This window comes from Carcharodon carcharias, chromosome 10 (genome assembly GCF_017639515.1).
Source record: "Carcharodon carcharias isolate sCarCar2 chromosome 10, sCarCar2.pri, whole genome shotgun sequence".
In the NCBI taxonomy this organism is placed as follows: domain Eukaryota; kingdom Metazoa; phylum Chordata; class Chondrichthyes; order Lamniformes; family Lamnidae; genus Carcharodon; species Carcharodon carcharias.
In genome coordinates, this window is record NC_054476.1 from 143,542,497 (window position 1) to 143,563,191 (window position 20,695).

The 20,695-nt window shown below is 42.3% G+C and overlaps 1 protein-coding gene across 2 annotated transcripts in view; it reads left to right on the forward strand.

Annotated features, from left to right (window-relative positions):
* Positions 1-3,786: 3,786 nt before the first annotated feature.
* The window catches only part of ywhae1 (tyrosine 3-monooxygenase/tryptophan 5-monooxygenase activation protein, epsilon polypeptide 1), a 43,391-nt gene continuing 26,482 nt past the window's right edge, over positions 3,787-20,695 (forward strand). The window contains exon 1 of one of the 2 annotated variants that reach the window (XM_041197057.1): positions 3,787-4,183. In XM_041197057.1, the coding sequence (XP_041052991.1) occupies positions 4,120-4,183 (64 nt within the window). In that variant the 5' untranslated portion in view covers positions 3,787-4,119. The remainder of the gene's footprint in view (positions 4,184-20,695) is intronic. The other variant, XM_041197056.1, reaches the window with a different exon arrangement.

Below are 20,695 nucleotides of genomic sequence, written 5' to 3' on the forward strand. Positions count from 1 at the left end.
GATTTAGTCCCAAACCTCAGTTTTATCCCTAAAACTAATTTACTAATTGTAAATTAGTCCTCTTCAAGCAAATGTCCAGTTGTCCTTGGAAAGTTCCTATGAAATCTCCTCCCACCATACCTTTAGGCAGTGCCTTCCATACCCCGATGATCCTCTGTGTGGATAAAAATCTCATTGCACCTCTGTATTCATGTTGCCAATTATTTTAGATCTGTGACCTCTGTTTTCAGCCCACCTGATAGAGAAAACAGTTTTTCCTGACTTAATCAATTCTCATAATAAACCCTTCATAATTTTAAATACCTCCATTATGTGTCCCCTGCATCTTCTCTGGTGTCTCCCAAGGATTTGTTAGCAAGGCTGACATTTATTGCCTGTCCCTAGTTGCCCCTTCAGAAGCTCTCAGCAGGCCTTCTCCTTAAAGCATTGGTAGCAGGTTTGTTAGAACTGAGAACTATGAACCAGGAGGTGTGGGATTGGAGTCACATATAGGCCCAGGCCAGGTAAGGAGTGCGGGTTTTCTTCCCTAAAGAACCAGTTGGGTTTCTACAACAATCCAACAGCTTCACTTTTACAACTACCTTTTCTTTTTATTTCAAATTGAATTGGAATTCTCAAATGGCCAGGCTGGAGATGTGAGCTCCTATTCTCTGCATGATTAGTCCAGTAACATAAACACTGTACTACTCATCTGTCCAGGCCCTGCAGAAGTTCTCTTCAATGTCCCCTTGGGTTGTTGAGTGACACTGCCCTACCATCTGAGATCGCATCAACAAGGAGAAAGCAAGAGAGAGAGAGAGAGAGAGCAAAGGAAAATAACTTGCTTCCAAAATACTTTTTTAAATGTGTGTCATGCATTTCAGTTATTAATTGATCCTATAATCCCATCAGAGTGTAAAATGTGGAGCTTACTATCAGAAGAGGAGATTGAAGCGAATAGCATGGATATATTTAAGAGAAAACTAGATAAAGAGATGATGGAGAAAGGAATAGAAGGATATGCTGATGCGGTGAGGTGAAAGAGGCTGGGAGGAGGTGCTGCTGAGCAGAAACTCCAGTACAGACCTGACGGGCAGAATGGCCTGTTTCTGTGCTGGAAATTCCATGCGAAATAATCTACTGAACACCTACCTCTCACTGGCCTGCTTTTTGAGAACAGCAAACAGCTTGGTGATGATGCAGTCTCTTTGTTGCCATGGATCTTACACACAAGCAGATGCAGTTACATCTTTTCTCTCTCACCGTGATCTGCTCTTCCGAGGACTCTGACTGATGCAGGGTACGTTCTGAAGGGAACAGTTCCCCTTAACAACCCACAAAGGGGGGCATTCTCTGTGTGTGAGCTCAGTCATTGAGGATTGGGTGTTGTTGGATCACAGAGGGACATCATAGCTCAGCTCCAGCCTAACCTCAGCAAATGTCTGTTCACATGCTCCTTCCAATAGGGTGTACTAGAGAATGACCAAGACCAGAACCTGGTCTAATCATCCTCACCCCAACCTAAGATGCTGCAGAGCATCCTAGAAAGTATTTGTATTTACATAGTGCCTTTCACAACTTGTGGAAGTGCCAAAGCTCTTAACAACCAATGAAGAATATTTGAAATGTGCTCACTGTTTTAATGTAGGAAATCCAACAGCAAGCTCGCACAAACTGCGATGAAATAAGTAACCAGATGACCTACTTTGGGTGTTAGTTGAGCAATAAATATTAGTCAGGAAATGGGGGGAACTTCCCTGTTCTTCAACATAAACGAAGTGGAAAATTTTACGTCCCCCTGAGGGACCAGTAGGGTCTCAGTTGAATGTTTGACCTGAAAGGCAGCTCCTCTGACAGTGCAGCATTCCCTCAATGCTGACCCTCCGACAGTGCAGCTCTCCCTCAACACTGATCCTCCAACAGCGCAGCGGTCCCTCAGTGCTGACCTTCCAACAGTGCAGCACTCCCTCAGTAGTGACCCTCTAACAGTGCAGCGCTCCCTCAATACTGACCCTCCAACAGTGCAGCATTCCCTCAGTACTGGCCTTCCGACAGCGGAGTGTTCCCTCAGTACTGACCCTCCGACAGTGCAACACTCCCTCTGTGCTGCACTGCGAGTGTCAGCCAGGATTACATCAACTCCTATCGGAATATTAGCTGGATCAGATCTGTGATGTGGGTCTCTGTTCGGTCATTCCCACACTGGGGAATGTACTTGGGATGTTGAATGAATGTATTTTTATTCTTTCATGGGATGTGGATACCGTTGGCTAGGCCAACACTAATTGCCCTCTCTAATTGCCTGTGAGGTGGTGGTGAACTGCCTTCTTAAACCACCACAGTTCATATGTTGTAGGTACACCAGCAGTGCTGTTAGGGAGGGGGTTCCATCTTTTTAGTCCAGTGATATTAAAGGAATGGCGACATATTTCCAAGTCAGGATGGTGTGTGATTTGGAGGGAACTTGCAGGTCATGGTGTTCCCATGTGTCTGCCGCCCTTGTCCTTCAAGCGGGTTTGGAAGTTGCTGATGCAGGAGTTTGGTGAGTTCCTGCAGTGCATCTTGTAGATGGTGCACACTGCTGCAACTGTGCATCAGTGGTGGAGGGAGTGAACATTTAAGGTGGTGGATGGAGTCCCAATCAAGATGCATGCTTTGAACTGGATGGTTTGGAGCTTCTTGAGTGTTGTTGGACCTGCACTCATCCAAGCAAGTGGAGAATATTCCATCTAACTCCTGACTTGTACCTTGAGGAGTCAGAAGGTGAAATTCTTATCACAGAATTCCCAGCCTCTGACCTGGTCTTGTAGCCACAGTATTTATATGGCTGATCCAGTTCAGTTTCAGGTCAATGGTAACCCCCAGGATGCTGATTGTGGGGGTAATGCCATTGAATGCCAAGGGGAGATGGTTAGATTCTCTCTTGTTGGAGATGGTCATTGCCTGGCACTTGTGTGGCATGAATGTTTTAATTGCCCGCTTGTCAGCCCGAGCCTGGATATTGTCCAGGTCTTGCTGCATTTGGACATGGACTGCTTCAGTATTTGGGGAGTTGTGAATGATCCTGAACATTGTGTAATCAGCGAACATCCCGACTTCTGACCTCATGGTGGAAGGAAGGTCGTTGATGAAGCAGCTGAAGATGGTTGGGCCGAGGACACTACCCTGAGGAACTCCTGCAGTGATGTCCTGGAGCTGAGATGATTGGGGTCATACTTTATTTTATAATGCTCATGTGAAGTGCCTTTGGATGCCTCATTGCTTTAAAGGAGCTATATAAATTGTTGTTGTCCTTTGAAGGCGAAAGTGTATTTTCAAATGGTTTAATGGAACATATCTTTCCTCTCAGTGGAAGGCATGGAGCAATTTCTTTTTTGAATATACATATATAATTTATGCATGCATCTAATAATGATGGTTTAGTAACAGTGTGTAATATTTAATATCTACGTGTACATTCTGTGCTCCATGCTCCCACAGTCTCTCCTGGTGCTACTTTTCCAGTGTGACTGGACACAGTGGCCTTCGTCTCTCTTTGTGTCTGCGCTCCGCTGAGCCGCTGTACCCGCGCGGAGCGCTCGGCTGAAGGCGCGGTGCCCGGCGCTTTGTGCTTTGTGCCTTTTTTCTCTGACGGAGCCGAGGTCCGCGCCCGAGTATCCTTCCGCCTCGCTCCTTTTTTCCCGCCGCCGCGCATGCGCGCACCTCATCCACAGGCTAGAGGCAGCGGCGAAGGGGAAATGAGTGCGCCGACCGCATCACCACCGGAGCTCTAAGTGGGAGGAGGCGCAAGCGCTCGGGCAGCCGGGCCCGGAACTATACCCTGTCCGTCCGCCATTTTGGCAGCTGCTCGGCGGCGGGTGCGAGCTTCGTGTGTCGGCGGCTCAGCTGCTTCCTCAGGACGGCGGTCGCTTCCTCGGTGTCTGCTTGTCGCCTCTTCTCCATCACCTCCCTCTCACGCTTTTAGCGAGGAAGAAAAAAGGAAAAAGCTCCAGTGGTTTTAAAAAAAACCTCTACATCCTTCTCCCTCCCCCCCTAAAAAAACCCAAAAACCACCCAACAAAAAAAAACCCTTCCCCCGCCCCCCCCCCCCCCCAACTCCCACTCCGTCCATCGAGCGCCTCAGCTCCCCCGCCGGAGAACATGGAGGACCGCGAGGACCTCGTCTACCAAGCCAAGCTGGCCGAGCAGGCTGAGCGCTACGACGGTGAGTGATGTTTTGAGGTGGGGGGTGGTTCGGGGATATTTTGGGGTTTTTTTCCCTGGAGGGTGATGGGGGGGAGGTGGGGGGGTTTCTCCTCTCCTCCCCTCCCCTCCCCCCGCTCTTTCCTCCCCTCCCCCGCTCTCTCCCCCGGCCGCCGGCTTCACAAAATGGCGCCCGGCGGCCGCTCGGTGCCCGTGTTCTCCTTCCCCCAGCTTTCCCCCCCACCTCCCACCCCCGTTACCCCAGCCCCACACACACCCTCCCCGGGGTCCATATGACCACCTCCCCCCTCATCCCCGTCTGAGGAGGATGGGGGTGCGGGTGGTGGTGGGGGTGCTGCTTCTCCAGAGAGAGACACAGTAAGACCTTAGCCTCTTTATTCACATCGACCCCTCCCTTTTACATCATGGAGAGGAAGATCTCCTTCATAGATTCTTCACCCCCATTTGTTTTCTTTATGATTTCCCTCTTTATGTTCTTTATGGCCTCTGTTTCAAAATGCTATATCTGACTCTTTCCCCCCCCCCAAAAAAAAACGCACCAATCACCACCTTACAGAAAGGCATTGAATTGCCCCTGGGTGAAGGGTGGAATTTAGGGTTAATGGAGGGGGTCGTGGTGTTTTTACCCCTCTCTCGCATACTTTTAAATTTTTTTGGAAAGATTTTTAATGGGGACCCACCACCCACCGAATGGGCCAACCTTGTTTTAATTTTTATTTTACGTAAAATAAAATTTCTGGTCGGAACTACAAGAATTGGGATATTTTAATCTTATGTTGTTATAATTTTTTTTTATGACTTGTACAGTAGGATTGAGGGTGGTTTTTTTTTCTCTTTCATTCTGCTGAGGCGGAAGTTGCAGGTCACCCTTAGCGCGCACACGCTGAGAAATAAGGCAAGGGTGGAGGCAAGGAATTTCTCGTCTCAAACCCAGCTTCTCATTGTAAAGGTCTCTTTTTCCTGTCTCCTTTGGCTCATCCTGTGTCAGGTGGAATTTTTTATCTGATGAAGGTTTCGTGGTCTATTTGCTTTTCTTTGATCTTTAATTTAAGGGTTGGCCTGGGTTCTACAGTTGCAATCCTGGATGTGTATAGTTGTGGGGTAAAGTGATAAAATTCAATCCTTTAACATGAAGCCAACTTCAAGTTATTTGAGTATAGAACATTATTTTTTAATACTATTCCGCATCTCTTGCCCCACCCAAGAACCTGAACTAGCTTGCTTACCTAAAAGCTATCTGTTAATGAATTCTGCTAATAATTAAGAGAAAGCACATTTCCTGCCATTGGCATTTTTAAAATCAGTTTTTTGAAGCTAAACTGTCAAATTACTAATAATTGTTATAAATCTAGCAGCGTCATGCTACTGTTGCAATAAATTCAATTGTGACTGTGGTAAATGGCCAACTTTTTTTTGGGGGGTGGCTATTCTTCCTTTGCAGTTACGATATAGGGAGGTTTTAGCAGATTATTGTGATTTGGTGCACTTATGACGTGACATGTTTTCAAATGTTATTGAAGTAACTGCATGATATATTGTAAATCCAAAGTGAAAGGGATCACATTTTTTAATTGTAACAGGGACCTGTGCCTTGTAACTTTGTTTTGAGTGAAACTCCCTCAGTGCTGGCCTGTAGTTGGGCATTGAAACCTCTTAAGAGACTGTCAGCAGTAAAGTGGTGGGGCTGGTTTCAAATATTCTGACTGCAAGCTGAGGGATTTGCATTGTGTTTTTCTCAAATTTTAGCCATTTCAGTTGGTTTCACTAAAATGATTTTTCGCAAATATTTAATTGTGCATTGTTGGTAGAAATGCAGTATAATCTTTGCCATTGCTGACATTCTGCTACGTGGGTGGCACAAGCAGAGTCCAGATGCATCTACCAGGCAGGCCACTGTTTCCCAGGCAGTGTGTGGTACAATGGCCAGGAAATGGAATCAGTTTAAGATTCTTCGAAGATATGCCTTCTGAAAGAATGAGAATACCTGAACAGTTAAGTCCTTCCCATCTTGGTGCATTATGCTGACCAGACTAATAAGATTGCAGTGCTTCAGACATGACCTGTTTGAGTATTCAGTGGCTGAAGGAAATCTTAATCTATAAATGTGATTTAAATAAGGTCTTTTAACAGAAGGAATGCTAGTTTTTTCAGCAGGAACTGCGTTTAAAAGCAATCTAACTTGGTGGCATTTTTGCACTTTCTCTCTGCTGAGATGCCAAACTAAATCCAGGCCTCGCCCTCCAATGTCAAGATGGCCTCCAGTTTCTCTTTCTGAAACTAATCTCTGCCCTGTTAACAGTTGTCATAGATGTAGGCTGAATAACCTGTGCGCAATGATGGGGAGTAGAGAACTGGAACAATTGTGTGATAAACCCATTTTTGCAACAAATAAAACTGATTTGTAAACAAGTCTTCCATGTGTTTTTTTTTATCTCTAGTAGCAATAAAGCTGTCACTAGGGCATTGTCACTCTTTTGAATTTTTCAGTGTTAAAACATTCAGTGGCTCAAGTTATTGATGTGTTGCATGCGATGGCATTTTCATGCAGATCAGGAAGATTCAGTATTTGATCTCTGGTGTGATTAATCCTGTTGTTAATTGGTCTGTGAACCAACTGTTACTTCAACCAAATACTCCATTATAAGAGGAGATCATGGAGTGGAAGGTTGAATTGTTTGTTGTGGAATAATTTCTTGGTTACTTCAAATCTTGGACCAGCCAGTACAGATCTTCCTAATCTGTGTAGACTTTAATCTATTGTCTCTTCTGTTTGTCTTATTTGCTTACTCATTTTCTTTGTTTTGATTGTGCTCCATGCCCTTTACCTGTCCAACTGTTCACTCGAGGCCATTTAGGAGGTGTGACTGTTGATTGGAGTTGGCAGGCTGTGACGGCTCGACAGATTGAAAGATGCCACTAACTGTGTGACTAAGTCATCCTCAACTGCTGCCCACCAGTCACGTGGGTGAGACTTCTGCAATTTCATTTCGGTCGTTGACTCATTTGGTGCTCAGGAGTACAGGGTCTCTTTGAAGTATATCACTGGGTGTGGTTTGTGGATGACATGGAACCTCAACAACTGTGGAATTTGAAACAAGTTTTTTAAAAATACAATTACAGTTTTCCTGTACATCTGCATGCTAGCAGACCCCCTTCCTCCATTAGTCATTTAAGTCCACATGCTGCACTTCTAGACAGAGACGTGAAACAGTGATGACTATTGGGAATGTACGTTGCTGTGGGGGTGGGCTGGGAGGAGAGTCAATTGTTGCACCCAATGTCTGCCATGACTAGGATCAGCTAATTAAGTGCAGGCTGGAAATTGCAGTTGGCACCTTTTGCCTATTACCTATGTGGTTTAGTGAAGAATGATTATAGGAAGAATGTGATTGCACTGGAGAGGGTGCAGAAGAGATTTACCAGGATGCTGCCTGCGCTGGAGGGTCTGAGCTATGAGGAAAGACTGGATAGGCTGGGGTTGTTTTCCTTGGAGCAATGAAGGTTGAGAGAGGACCTGATAGAGGTGTATAAGATTTTGAGGGGCATAGATAGGGTGGATAGGAAGGCACTTGTTCCATTAGCAGAGGGGTCAATAACCAGGGGGCATAGATAAAAGGTAGAAAGCCAAAAGGGGAGTTGAGAAATTTTATCACCCAGAGGATGGTGGGAGTCTGGAACTCTCTGCCTGAAAGGGTGGTTGAGTCAGAAACACTCGTAATATTTAAGTATTTAGATATTCATTTGCATTGCCATTGCCCCCAGGCCTATGGGCCAAGCGCTGGAAAACGGGATTAGTGTAGTCAGATCTTTGACTGGCCTCTGCATACTCTAGAGCTCTACAACTAATTACATTTTGAAGTGTGGCCTCCATTAATGTAGGTAAGTGGGATAGGCAATTTGCTTGCAAAGTTCCACAATCAGCAAATAAATGAGTGCTCTTGAATAAATAAATGACCAGTTAATCTGTTTTTGGTTGTGGTGGTTGAGAAGAATTAGTTCAGACACTGGAAAAACACCGACTTCAATCGTATTGCGTTCACTTGAACAAGCCGGTGGAGCCATAGTTCAAGGTCTCATCCAAATGATGGCATTTCCAACCATAACTCACTGCATTGGAGTGCTTGCCAGCTCAATTTTTTTTTCTGTAGGAGGAGAACAAACATCTGTATTGTTAGATTGGTAAAAGGGGTGTGAGGTTCTAGAATCAGAATTATACAAAGATGTCCACTTGGCCCATCATACATGGTGCCAGAGCTCAGAACTGGCTATCTGGCCTAGCCGAATCCAGAACAGGTCTGCGGCAAGGTGTAAACTGGCACCCTTCTGTCTGATATTAGAAATTCTCCCAACTGGACCAAGCTGTTGCCTTTACCAAATAAGCCATCAAGGGAGCTAAAAAGCAGCAGTCTTAGTTGGAAAATGATATAATACAGATGATGAACTAATTTGGAGTAGTGATCCCTTAGATAAAACTACAAATCTGTTTTCAATTTGGAATGTTTTCTAGGACTTAATTATAACATTGCCACTTAAATAAATGATTTGGATCATTTACTTAATATTTTCTTAGAGGAACAGCAGTACTTTGACCTCCCTCAGTTCTTGCAAACTGCCACCCTTTTTCTTTCAAGCCCTTTGAATGTGCTGTCACCTACCAAATCCGTTCCCATCTTTCCCACAAATTCATGTTTGAATTTCTCCCACTAGGTTTCTGTCCCAGCCACAGTATGGCTTTTATCAAAGCCTCAAATACCAACCTATGTAATTGCTAAAAGTAAACAGGCCCTTCTCATCCTGTTTCACCCTTGTGCAGTCTTTTACACAGTTGACTACATCATCCTCCTTGAACATCTCTCCACTGTTGTCCAGGTTAGAATTGCACTTGCCTAGTTTCATTGCTTTCTATGGAATTGTAGCCAGAGAATCATCTGCAATGGCTTCTCTTAGCATTCCCACACTGTTATCCCAGTGTTCCTCAAGGAGCTATCATTGGCTCCTGCTGTTTCTCATTTACCTGCTGCCGCTCAGCAACATCATCTAAAAGCACTGTGGTGGTTTCCACTGATGACACCCAGCTCTACCTCACTGTCCTACAAAATTTGAATCTCAGTTAGTATGCAGGTACAGCAAATGATTAGGAAGGCAAAGGAAATGTTGGCATTTATTGCAAAGGGAATGGAATATAAAAGTAGGGAAGTTTTACTGCAGCTGTATAGGGTCTTGGGGAGAGCACACTGTATTGGTCGTCTTTTTTGAAAAAAGATATAACTGTTAGAAGCAGTTCAAGGTTCATTCAACTCATTGGTGGGATGAAGGGCTTATCTTATGAAGAAAGATTGAATGGGTTATTCAATCCATTATTCAATACCAACCTATGTTACTGCTAAAAGTAAACAGGCCCTCCTTATCCTGTTTCACCCTTCTGCATTCTTTTACACAGTTGACTACATCGTCGTCCTTGAACATCTCTCCAGTGAGAGGTGATCTTATTGAATGAAACATAAGATCTTGAGGGGACTTGATTGGGTGGATACCAGGAAGATTTTTCTCTTGTCAGGGAGACGAGAACCAGGGGACACAGTTTAAGAATAAGTGGTCTGCCTTTTAAAGCTGAGATAAGTAATGTTCTCGGAGGGTTGGCAGTATGTGGAATTCTCTTCCCCGAGAGAGGTGGAGGCTAGGTCATTGAATTTATTCAAAGCATAGTTAGTTAGCCTTTTGACGAGAGCCAAGGCTTATGGGGACAGACAGGAAATTGGAATTGAGACCACAATCTGAGTGGCCATGACCTTATCGAATGGCGGAGTAGGCCATTTGGCTCTAAGGCCTATGTTCCATCTCTTTTGGCCCCTCTACTGTTGCTTAATTGTCAGAATGCTTGCCCTATATCCAATAATGGATGATTAGAAGTTTCTCCTAACTAACTATTAGGAAGCCATGGTCTTTGGTGTCTCTCCCCCCGCCCCCAAAACACACTTCCCTGCCATTGACTCCATCTTCTCCCCAGCCATTGCCTGAAGCTGAATTGACTGTTTGCAACCTTGGTGTCTTTTTAGATCCTGAGATGAGCTTCTGATCACACATCTGTGCCTTAATATATAAACTTGCCTATTTACATCTGTAACTGCTCGACACTGCCTCCGTGCATCTGAAACCTCATCCATGCCTGTTAACTCTAGACTTGATTATTTCAAAGCACCCCAGCCAGTGATCCACATTCTTCCCTCTAAACTAAATGTCCAAAATTCTGCTGCCCATGTCCTTGCGCAAAGCCCCATTCACCTATCACCCCAGTGCTTGCTGATCTACATTGGCTCCTGATCAACGCCTCAATTTTAAAATTCTCATTCTTCTTTTCAAATCTTTCCATAGCCTGGCCCTTTCCTTTTTTTCCAGCCCAACAGCGCTCACATCTCTGCCTCCTTCCCATTCTGACTTCTGATTTTAATTGCTGCACCAAAGGCAACTGTGCCTTTAGTTGCTGAGGCCCTAAGCTCTGGGATTCTATCTCTAAATTCCTCCACCTCTCTCCTGTAAGAAAAAAAAGCTGCCTTTTCATCTGCCCTAATATCTCCTTATGGTTCAATGTCAAATTTTTTGACCCTCCTGAAAAGCCTTGGGACTTTTTTCTACTTTAGAGGTGCTATATAAATACAAGTTGTCGGTTGTATAGTGGATTTTGCCAGTTTTCTAGTTCAATGGCTAAGTGATCGTTATTCATTTATCACTACTTTTTTGCATACACATACAAATTATACTACTGTACCTTGCTAAGTTTCCAAATCAAGTTTGGGTCATTTTGATCCGTATTATAAATCACCGGTTTCTGTACCCTGCCAGTGCTTAATTTAATGAGAATCAATTCACCTGTTCGCATTCCAGTTAAATATTTGTCACAACTCTTTAGATTATTATAAGTGCAATATAAACAGATTCTCTCCAGGGAGACTAGGATCTGGCCTCTGCCTTTTAGCTAACAGTGAGTCCTGGTGAGCCATGATTAGCAATCAAGTAGGTAAGTATCAATGCTGATAGCACAGGTCATTGAAAGGGAGGAGGTAAATCAGGAAATGATCTGTAAGATTTTAAATGTTTGAAGGTTACGGTAGAGAGGAAAGATTGCGCTAGATAAATTTCTCAGTTTTAAATCTTGAGGAAGAAGGGAGTTTGTTTCTGCTTGAGATCGGAGGAGATGATGAATCAGTAATAAGGTGGCATGGGGTGTGGCACTAGAATAGTCATCAAAAGTAACAGGTGGGAGCTGTTCTTGAATTGTGAAGAGACTCTGGAGAGCCGGGAGATTACAAAGTGTTCCTGTTTATGTAAGGGAATTGAAATTTAGCTGTTGTGATTCGGCCTTTACAAGAATTTGGAAGTTGTGAACACAGGACATGCAGTCTGAACGCTGATGAACTTGGTCATGGGTGAACAGATGGAATAATGGAGATAGGTTAGTGTGGAAGAAGTGATTGAAAGAGACTGCTTCGTGTTTTCCGTGGGTTAAAAGCAAACAACTGTATTAGTTTGGCAGGAGGGGTGTGGAGTCCTAGAATCAGAATTTTACAAAGATGTCCATTTGGCCCAGTATACATGTGGAGAATTCCGAATTATCGATTTGACCACGTGCTTTTCACGATCTGGCCAGTTTTTGCATTATGGATTCTGCTTTCGACAATACTTTTGATTGGACATACAATAACCTAGAAGTTTTTAAGCAAAAAAAAGCTAACTTTTCCCATCTGTTATTCTGAAGGTAAATTTATGCCATATAATCACTTTCCTGACCTTATCAAAACTCCATAATTCTTGCTACTAGCCTCTCTGCTTCATATCTGCTGCTTTATTTTCTTTTGGGGTTCTAGTTTCTATAATCTTTTAAACTGTCATTCCGAGTATTGTAGTGAACCTCTTATGAATCTTGCCATGGTATTAATAATCCAAGTATGATACCAAGAACTGGATGTTATTCTGATTAGTATAAGATTAATATTCTCTTCTTTAGCATGTGTTGCTATTTATAGAAGATAGGATCCTATTGTTATTTATTTAACTTCCATTTATATTTTATCAATTTATATTGATCACCTTCTGCTCCCACCCTTAAAAATGTGTTTTAAGCCCAAGATTTTGCCAAGTCGTGTATGTGCTCTCCCCATCCTCCCAAAATGTATCACTTCACCTTTCTGCATACAACTTCATCTGACATCTTTTTTGTCCAGTGTCAGATCTGTTTGTCCTCCTAAAGTTGATTACAAGGATTTCAAGATGAGACGTGGTTGATATGCTGATTGGAATTTTGTTTTCCCCCTTGTGACTATGTAACTTGTTTACTCATTTAGGTAAATGAGGATTCCTCATTCCCATTCATTCTGTTGGAAAACTTTATTTCTGAGGGGAGAGATTTTAAAAAAGAGAAAGAGGACTTTTCTGGGTAACTGGATCTTGCACAAGACAGCCAGGGAGATGTGTCCTGCCCTGGGCTATAGTTCAGAATCTGGAAGCGATCTTCTATTTTATATAAGATGACCCACTGAAGTTGGGTAGGGTGCTCACTATTTTTATATCATAACCTAAACATGAGTTTTACTAATGGAACTAAGTGAAGTTGATCATAAATTGCTTTGTGAGTGCCACCTATTGATGACATGGTCTGTCATCAGAATGATTGCAGTAGTATACCTATGAAGTGTGCAAATATCCCATCTAGTGATTTTCTTCCATTGCCTAAGTAAGGCAGTGAGTCAACTGTTGTAAAAGAAAGACGTTCTGTTAGTTTTGTAACTTGGATAGGTGTTGGTCGGTAACCATGCCACGTGCCCTGCCTGTTAAATTACTGTGTCTAAAAAGCTTTTTGATGAACAGGTAGTGCAGAAAAATAATTTTGATGGGTCAGTTTCATGAAGCACGACCAGTGGCTTCAGGCCCATGGTGGTTTAACTGTTTGAGGTCTAATATAGAATGCTGTTTGTGGTCTAATATAGAATGCTGTTTATTGGCTGCATCATTGCATTTTTTATGAGAAGTTGCCTATTTCTTTTATATCAGTATCTGCTGAAGGAGGGTCCGTTACACAGTTGCTATACCAGTGGTCTTTATTCACAGTGGGGGCTTGGGAAGTGCTCTGATGGTTGCAGGCATCTCAAGAATCCCAATGTCAGGGAAGCAACAATGTTATACTGCATGAGGAGAGTGTGCTGATTGGCAAGTGGACTCTGGGAGAGTCATTGCCATGGACAATGCACCAGTTAATGGTGACTGGAAGTTAACTACCAAGCATTGTTTGAAATTTAAACCAGCTTGACTCTGGTCAAGGCGTTGCCACGAGGAATGAACCAGCGAAAAGCGATCACTTGCATTTGATGCTGTCAGACCTGCTGAGTTTTTCCAGCATTTTCTGTTACTTTAATGGCTGTCTCACTTATTTAGTTTGGCTGAAACAGGTGCACTGTGTACATGTGTTCTTTCTGTCTGCAAAGAACAAGGCCCTGTGTATCAATATATGTATCTTCCAGTACATGCAAATGCGCGTGCCCGACTAACAATGTTAAATTGGTTGTCAGCGTAATTTTTAGCACATAGCATTATTTAGCGAATGTCGAATTGCACAATCTAATGTTGGGCACTTCTGAGTTTTGCAAACACGGGCTGGTTGGGTACGGCCTGTACCCTGCCCGTTGCGAACAATGGAAGGGACATACTGTTTGATATGATCCGCCAGTCATTGGGATGTACGGCTTACATACCCAGTATCACACTGGCAATGAAATTCATATGCCACATTACTCATTTGTGCGATAGGCAGAACGTCTTTTTGGCTTGACAGCAGCATCCTGTTAGTGGCGAATGCCACTCGTGTTGCTACTGTTTAGTAGCAGCGTGAAACAGCTAGCTTCACCCGTTGCTCAAATTTTTTGGTATACCTTGCCCTTCCAGGATAATGTGAGGTAGACTGGGCACTTTTCAAGGCAAGTGAAGCTCTTGGGCTTGCACTCTCTATTCGTACAGCATGAATTTGTTGCTTCCCCTGACATTGGTATTCTTGCGATTGTCCTGATGAGCGCAAGACGAACAACTTCAACAAGATGTCTTTTTTCAGCAATTCTAAAAAATAGCTCGTTTGGAAACTCAGTCTTGAGAGCAATTGTCTCATTGGAAGCTAATAATTTAGGAAGGAGAGACTTGGGTATGACCTGTAGACCAAATTTTTATTAGAAAAAGGCAGAATGTGGTTACAATGTCCCACTTAAGAGCAGCGAGAAGATAAGAATTGAGGCCAACATTCCCTGTTATAAAACACCCTTCGGAAACTGTTGCAGACAAATTGGATGCTCAAGTATATTTACCACTAGAAATTCTGCTACTGTTAAATTTATCCCACCTACAGATGTAGGCAGCTATTTTTGTAGTGATAGAGTAACTTTCCAAGTTACAGGCAACACTGATCACGCTATAGATGAAATGTTGGATGCAAAGTGATGCTACACCAAATTAAATGTTAAATTGTTACAATGTAACAGTGTTTTAGTTTTTATATAGTTACTTACCCATGATGGTATTTCTAGACTAAATCATTCCAGAAATTACAATCACGCCAACTTTTGAATCGGGATTTGTTCTATTTTGAAACTTGCCTCAACATTACTTTGAGGTGAGGCATCTTATTAAATACTTCTCTGGGGGATACTTTTGGGCTGAGTTGACGTACGAATATTTGCAATGTCAATAATACTTGTTGGAGGCTAATCATCTCAACCCCAGGCATCACTGCAGGAATTTCCCAGGGTAGTGTACCAGGCTCAGCCACCTTCAGCTGCTTCATCAATGACTTACCCTCCATCATTAGGTCAGAAGTGGGGAATGTTTGTTGGCAATTGCACTGTTCAGTACCGTTCTCAACTCATCAGATCCATATCCATGGACAACATTCAGGCTTGGACTGATAAGTGGCAAGTGACATTTGTATCACACAAGTGCCAGGCAAAGACCATCTCCAAAAGAGAATCTAACCATCTTCCCTTGACATTCAGTGGCATTACCATTGCTGAATGTCTCACCATCAACATTGTGCAGGCCACCAAAGTCCGGAAACTTAACTGGATAAGCCATATAAATACTGTGGCTACAAGAGCAGGTTAGAGACTGCAAATTCTGCAGCAATTAACTTGTCCAACTCCCCAAAGCCAAGTCAGGACTGTGATGAAATACTCTCCATTTGCCTGGATGAGTGCAGCTCCAGCAACACTTGGGAAGCTTTGCACAGTCCAGGACAAATTAGTCCACTTGATCAGCACCCCATCCACCACCTTCGCTCACTCCCTCCACTGCTGGCACACTGGCAGTAGTTGTGCCATTTACAAGATGTGCTGCAGCATCCTGGCAAAGCTTCTTTGACAGCACCTTCCAAACCTGTGATCCCTACCACCTAGAGGGACAAGGGCAGCAGATGCAGTGCAGTTCCTTCAGTTGTCACTGGGTCATAATCCTGGAAACCCTTTCTAACAGCACTGGTTGGACCTATACCACATGGACTGCAGTGGTTAAAGAAAATGGCTCATCGCAACCAGGGCAATTAGGGATTGATGACAAATGCTGGTCTTGCCAATGATGCCCACATCCCATGAAAGAAAAATTAAAAAGTTTTAGCCTTTTGTATTTATGGCCACCACCACAACACACTGCTCCTTTAGGTCTTTGCTATTTGGAGTCTGTGGTTATTACAAGTTTGAGAGAAATTGCCAACTTGCTGTCATTTCTTCCATGCCATATTAGGAGTGCCTTTACTCTGAGACCAGGAGATTTTTTAATATCCAGTTTAGGAAAACTGCCCTCACGCTCCCACCTAATCTTTGTACATTTAGGATTAACTGGGCTAGTCTGTTTAAAGATTCAGCCATTAATTTTCAGTTCTGATGCATAGTTAATCTTATTGCTATTTTGCATTTTCCCTGAGGTCATCAGTCAAGACCTTTTTTTGGTCCTGAATATCTCATTAATTTCTACTGCACAGCTTGTACTAGTGTTATATACACTAACATTGTATGAAGCAGTTTCTTTTCCTGTAGCAATTTCTAATCATTATTCAAATTGTTTTTCAATTTGAAGGAAACCCAATGATGTGCTACTGGTCAGAGATAATAGTTGTTAGTGCTTTCAGAAAATTGCAAGTAGTAGGGTGGGTGAAAAAGGAAGGCAGGACATCAATAAAGTTTCGATAAAACGCAGGTGAGCCACGAGCTGTAAGCCTATTCCCTTTTGCTGATCTCTGCAGTTGTATTCCTGGGAATTCAAATTATTCAGCTCTGTTAGCTTCTAAGCTCTAAGATGGCCCATCAGATTAACATGGAGATGGTAGGAAGAGGCAGCTTTTTTTCAACTTAGATCCAGAGGTACTGATTAGAGCTGTGGAAATGGATACCTTTTATATAAGTGACTAAACTTTATTAATTTGGTTAAAGGCATTTCCTGACAATACCAACCACATGTAATCTGAAAGTTGGCAAGTATTTGGAGCTATGATTATAAAAGGGAGTGCAATGTCTGAGGTTCCCTTTGAAATGATACATTATTAAGAAATGTTGCAATTAGATGTGGATTTTTAAAATTTGTTTGTAATTATCTCCCCACTCTTGGTTTTCTATGCAGAATTCACTGTGCCTTCATGTTCCTTTGTTTTGAAAGTTTACAAAATGCAGCCCAGTCATTTTAAATTTGCTCTTGGATCCTATATACTACAGGTATTTAAATGTGAACTTTGTATTATGCATTTAAGATATATAAATTCAGTGTGATTCGGCTTTAACTAGTGACTGACTACCTTTTATAAATGCATTGATTATGAATATTGCAAAAATCTACCTAATGAAAACAATGTACACCGAGTAATTAGACAGCTTAAGGAAATCTAATAGTCTAATTGAAATGGTTTTGGGCATTGTGGAATTGAGGTTTTAAGCATTAACCTTCTGGTACTAAGCATGGCTTTTTATTTGAAATGAGAAGTGTATGTCATTAGAAACAGCTTTTGAGTGGTAGGATCTCACAAACTGGAATGTTTTGGGAGTGAATTTTCAAGCCTGGGTGTAGTTTGCTTTTCAAGTTTGCTTTTAGTGTGTAAGTCTTCCAAGTTACTGATAAAACATTCTGACTAAGCTTTTCTGTGACTCCAGTATGATCCAAACACTTGGTGAACATGTGTTAAACTGATTAAAAACCAACTTGTATTTCCTTTAATGTTGATACTCATGCTTCCTGCTTTTTGAATGTGTATGTCAGATGCTTCAGACACTCAGTTTTAAGTTTGCTTTAATACAAGCCTAAGAATCTCTACAATCTGTGTAATTAATTTTCCAGCTGAGCATCTTTACAATGTCAACAACCCTTACAGCTAACAAACAAATCTAGTCTAGCAGTTTTTTTATTCTTTCATGGGATGTGGGCATCGCTGGCTAGGCCCGCATTTATTGTCCATCCCCAGTTGCTCTTGAAGGGTGGTGGTGAGCTGCCGCCTTGAACTGCTGTAGTCCATGTGCTATAGGTACGCCCACAGTGCTGTTAGGAAGGGAGTTCCAGGATTTCGACCCAGTGAGTGTGAAGGAATGGCAATATATTTCCAAATTAGGATGGTGTGTGGGTTGGAGAGGAACTTGGGTTGGAGGTGGATTATGTTCCTATGCCCCTGTTGCCCTTGTCCTTGTAGATGGTAGAGCTCATGAGTTTGGAAGATGACTTGGTGAGTTGCTGCAGTGCATCTTGTAGATGGTACACACTGCTGTCACTATGTCAGAGGTGGAGGGATTGAACATTTAAGGTTGTGGTAACAATCAAGCGGGTTGCTTTGTCTTGGATGGTGGGGGATTCAGTGATGGTAATGCCATTGAATGTCAACATGAGGTGGTTAGATGCTCTTGTTGGAGATGGTCATTGTCTGGTATGAATTGTATGGTACGAAGGCTACTTGCCACTTATCAGCCCAGGCTGGATATTGTCCAGATCTTGCTGCATCTAGACATGGACTGTTTCACTATCTGAGGAGTCATGAGTAGCACTGAATATTGTGAAATCACCAGCAAACATCCCCACTTCTAAGCTTGTGATGGAGGGAAGGTCTTGAAGTAGCTGAAGATGGTTGGGATGAGGACACTACCCTGAGGAATTCCTACAGCCATGTGGGACTGAGATGTTGACATCCAATAACAACAGCTGCCTTCCTTTGTGCTAGTTATGACTCCAACCAGCAGAGAGTTTTGCCCCGATTCCCATTGTCTCCAGTTTTGCTAGGGCTCCTTGATGCTGCACTCAGTCAAATGCTGCATTGATGTCAAGGGCAGTCACTCTCACCTCACCTCTGAGCAAAATTCAGGTGCAGTTCACAAGTGCAAAACTTTTATTCCAACCAAACCCAGTGTTTTTTTTTTCAAAAATTCTTGTTGTGCTCTTCAACTGTTTTAACTATACCATCTTGTTTAAGGATGAATATTTACGAATGTACAAACGTATGAATTAGGAGCAGGAAAAGGTCATTCAGGCCTTCAAGCTTCCTCTGCCATTTGATAAGATCATGCCTGATTTGATTGTGCTCTCAACTCACTTTCCTGCCTACCCCCCTTCCCCACCCCAAACCCTCAGATTCTCAACTTACAAGGGAGTCAGTCTAACTCTGTCTTAAAAATATTCAATGTTCCTGCCTCTAACACTCTGGGGAAGAGAATTTCTCAGACTCATGATCCTCAGAGAAATTTGGAGTAAAATCCTGTGCATTCAAAACCAGATCATTGAATTAGATGTTGCTTTTGTAAATTTGTTGTTCTGTATAAAGGGTGCAGAGTTTTATGGTTCCGTTTTGTAGCAATGCTTGGGTGTAATTGTAAGTTTATTCATGCACAGTAAGAGGGCTATTCAAAAAGCATGATTAAACAACGCCTATTTCTGATTGTAAAAACTACAACTAATACATCTGGGTCTTTAGCATTCAGCAGCCTCAACGTATTTACTTGTAATTGTATGCAAACATCCTGCGGTTATACATTTAATCAGGTACAGTCATTTGAAACCAGCCCCAATGGCCTTGCAGGTAAGTTATTTCAGTCAATGCCACTAGGATTTTTTAATGGCAGAAATAACATTAAAGCCAGATACTCGAAAGCTGTGGATTACTTCTAATTTGTTGCCAATATTGCAGTAGTGATGAATTGCTTGAAATATTCTGTTCAGAAATAATCCCACCTTTGGCACCCATTTTTCTCCCTGAGATACTTTGCACAGAAAAGTTGCAAAATTTCTGTGACTTTTTTCCTTAGGCCTTCAATGAAGTATAATGGATCTGAGATTTTCAGAAATCTGCAAAAGTTGTGAAACACCCGGCAGTCTAACTGATATAAGTTTGGCCACAATTATAGTATGCCTGAAAATGACACCTTTAACACGATAACATTAATGAATCTGTCTGCTCATGGTGTACAACTTCCCATCACAAGAGCTAGTGTAAGGACAGATTATTGGCAAAATTAAAAAGAGGCGAATCATGCTTTTCCAGTTCCAGGTGCCCAGCCCCCACAGATGGTTTGTCTGAGCGCAGGCTGTGTGCCTATCAGGATATCTGAATGGGTGAAGAGAGTTAACATGTTATGGGAATGGGGAATTGGGAGAATGGAAACCTAAGATCAGAAATACTCTCATAAAACAGCTAAGAATTGTGTTGTGAAACTCAGCAGCTGGTAATAATAATTAAGTTTTGATCTCATCAAAGGCTTGGAAATAAAATGGCAGACTAATTTCTGTAAAACCTGTTAACTTCTAGCTTAATATATTTTATTATCTACTAGTTTGTTTGATGTGTGTTTTGAACTTTGTGAATCTTTGTTAATCCATTACTTGTTAAAATTTAAAATCTTCCAATGACAAATGGCCTCTTGGTTGGAGTGTTAACCCAGTAGTTAGGAATATTTCACAATGGTGGAACTAAAAAGCAAAAAATACAGCAAATTAGTCAAGTCCTTTATTGCCTCCAAGTCAAAATCCTGGAATTAATTACCTAACAGTTCTGTGGAAGCACTTTCATAAGGACTGTAACGGTTCCAAGAAAGCCCACCACTCTTCTTGAAGGCATTTGGAGATAGCAATAAAACATGCCCAAAACCCAAGAATTAATTTTTAAATTCATCTGTAAAGTTAATATTAATGTTTTGGCTTTGCACCCTGCAGATTGTCATTATCGACATTTCAAGGTGGTAATGTTCATTTGAAAGCTTTGAAACTGATATGTTCCCTCTATCCACCCCAAAGGTCAGTCATCATAGAAATCATTATGGTATTGATGGGCCAGTAGACTAAATCCATCTGTAGTCAAAAAGAATTGAACTTCCAGTTTGTGACAAATTTCATATAGAATGTCAACAGAATTATATAACTATTGTATAATGCTTTTGAGCCAAGCATCAGGGAAATATTGGAAATGCAACTTTGTCTCCCAAGGATATGTGCTGCTTTCATTCAGTATAGCACTTTTATAACTGGT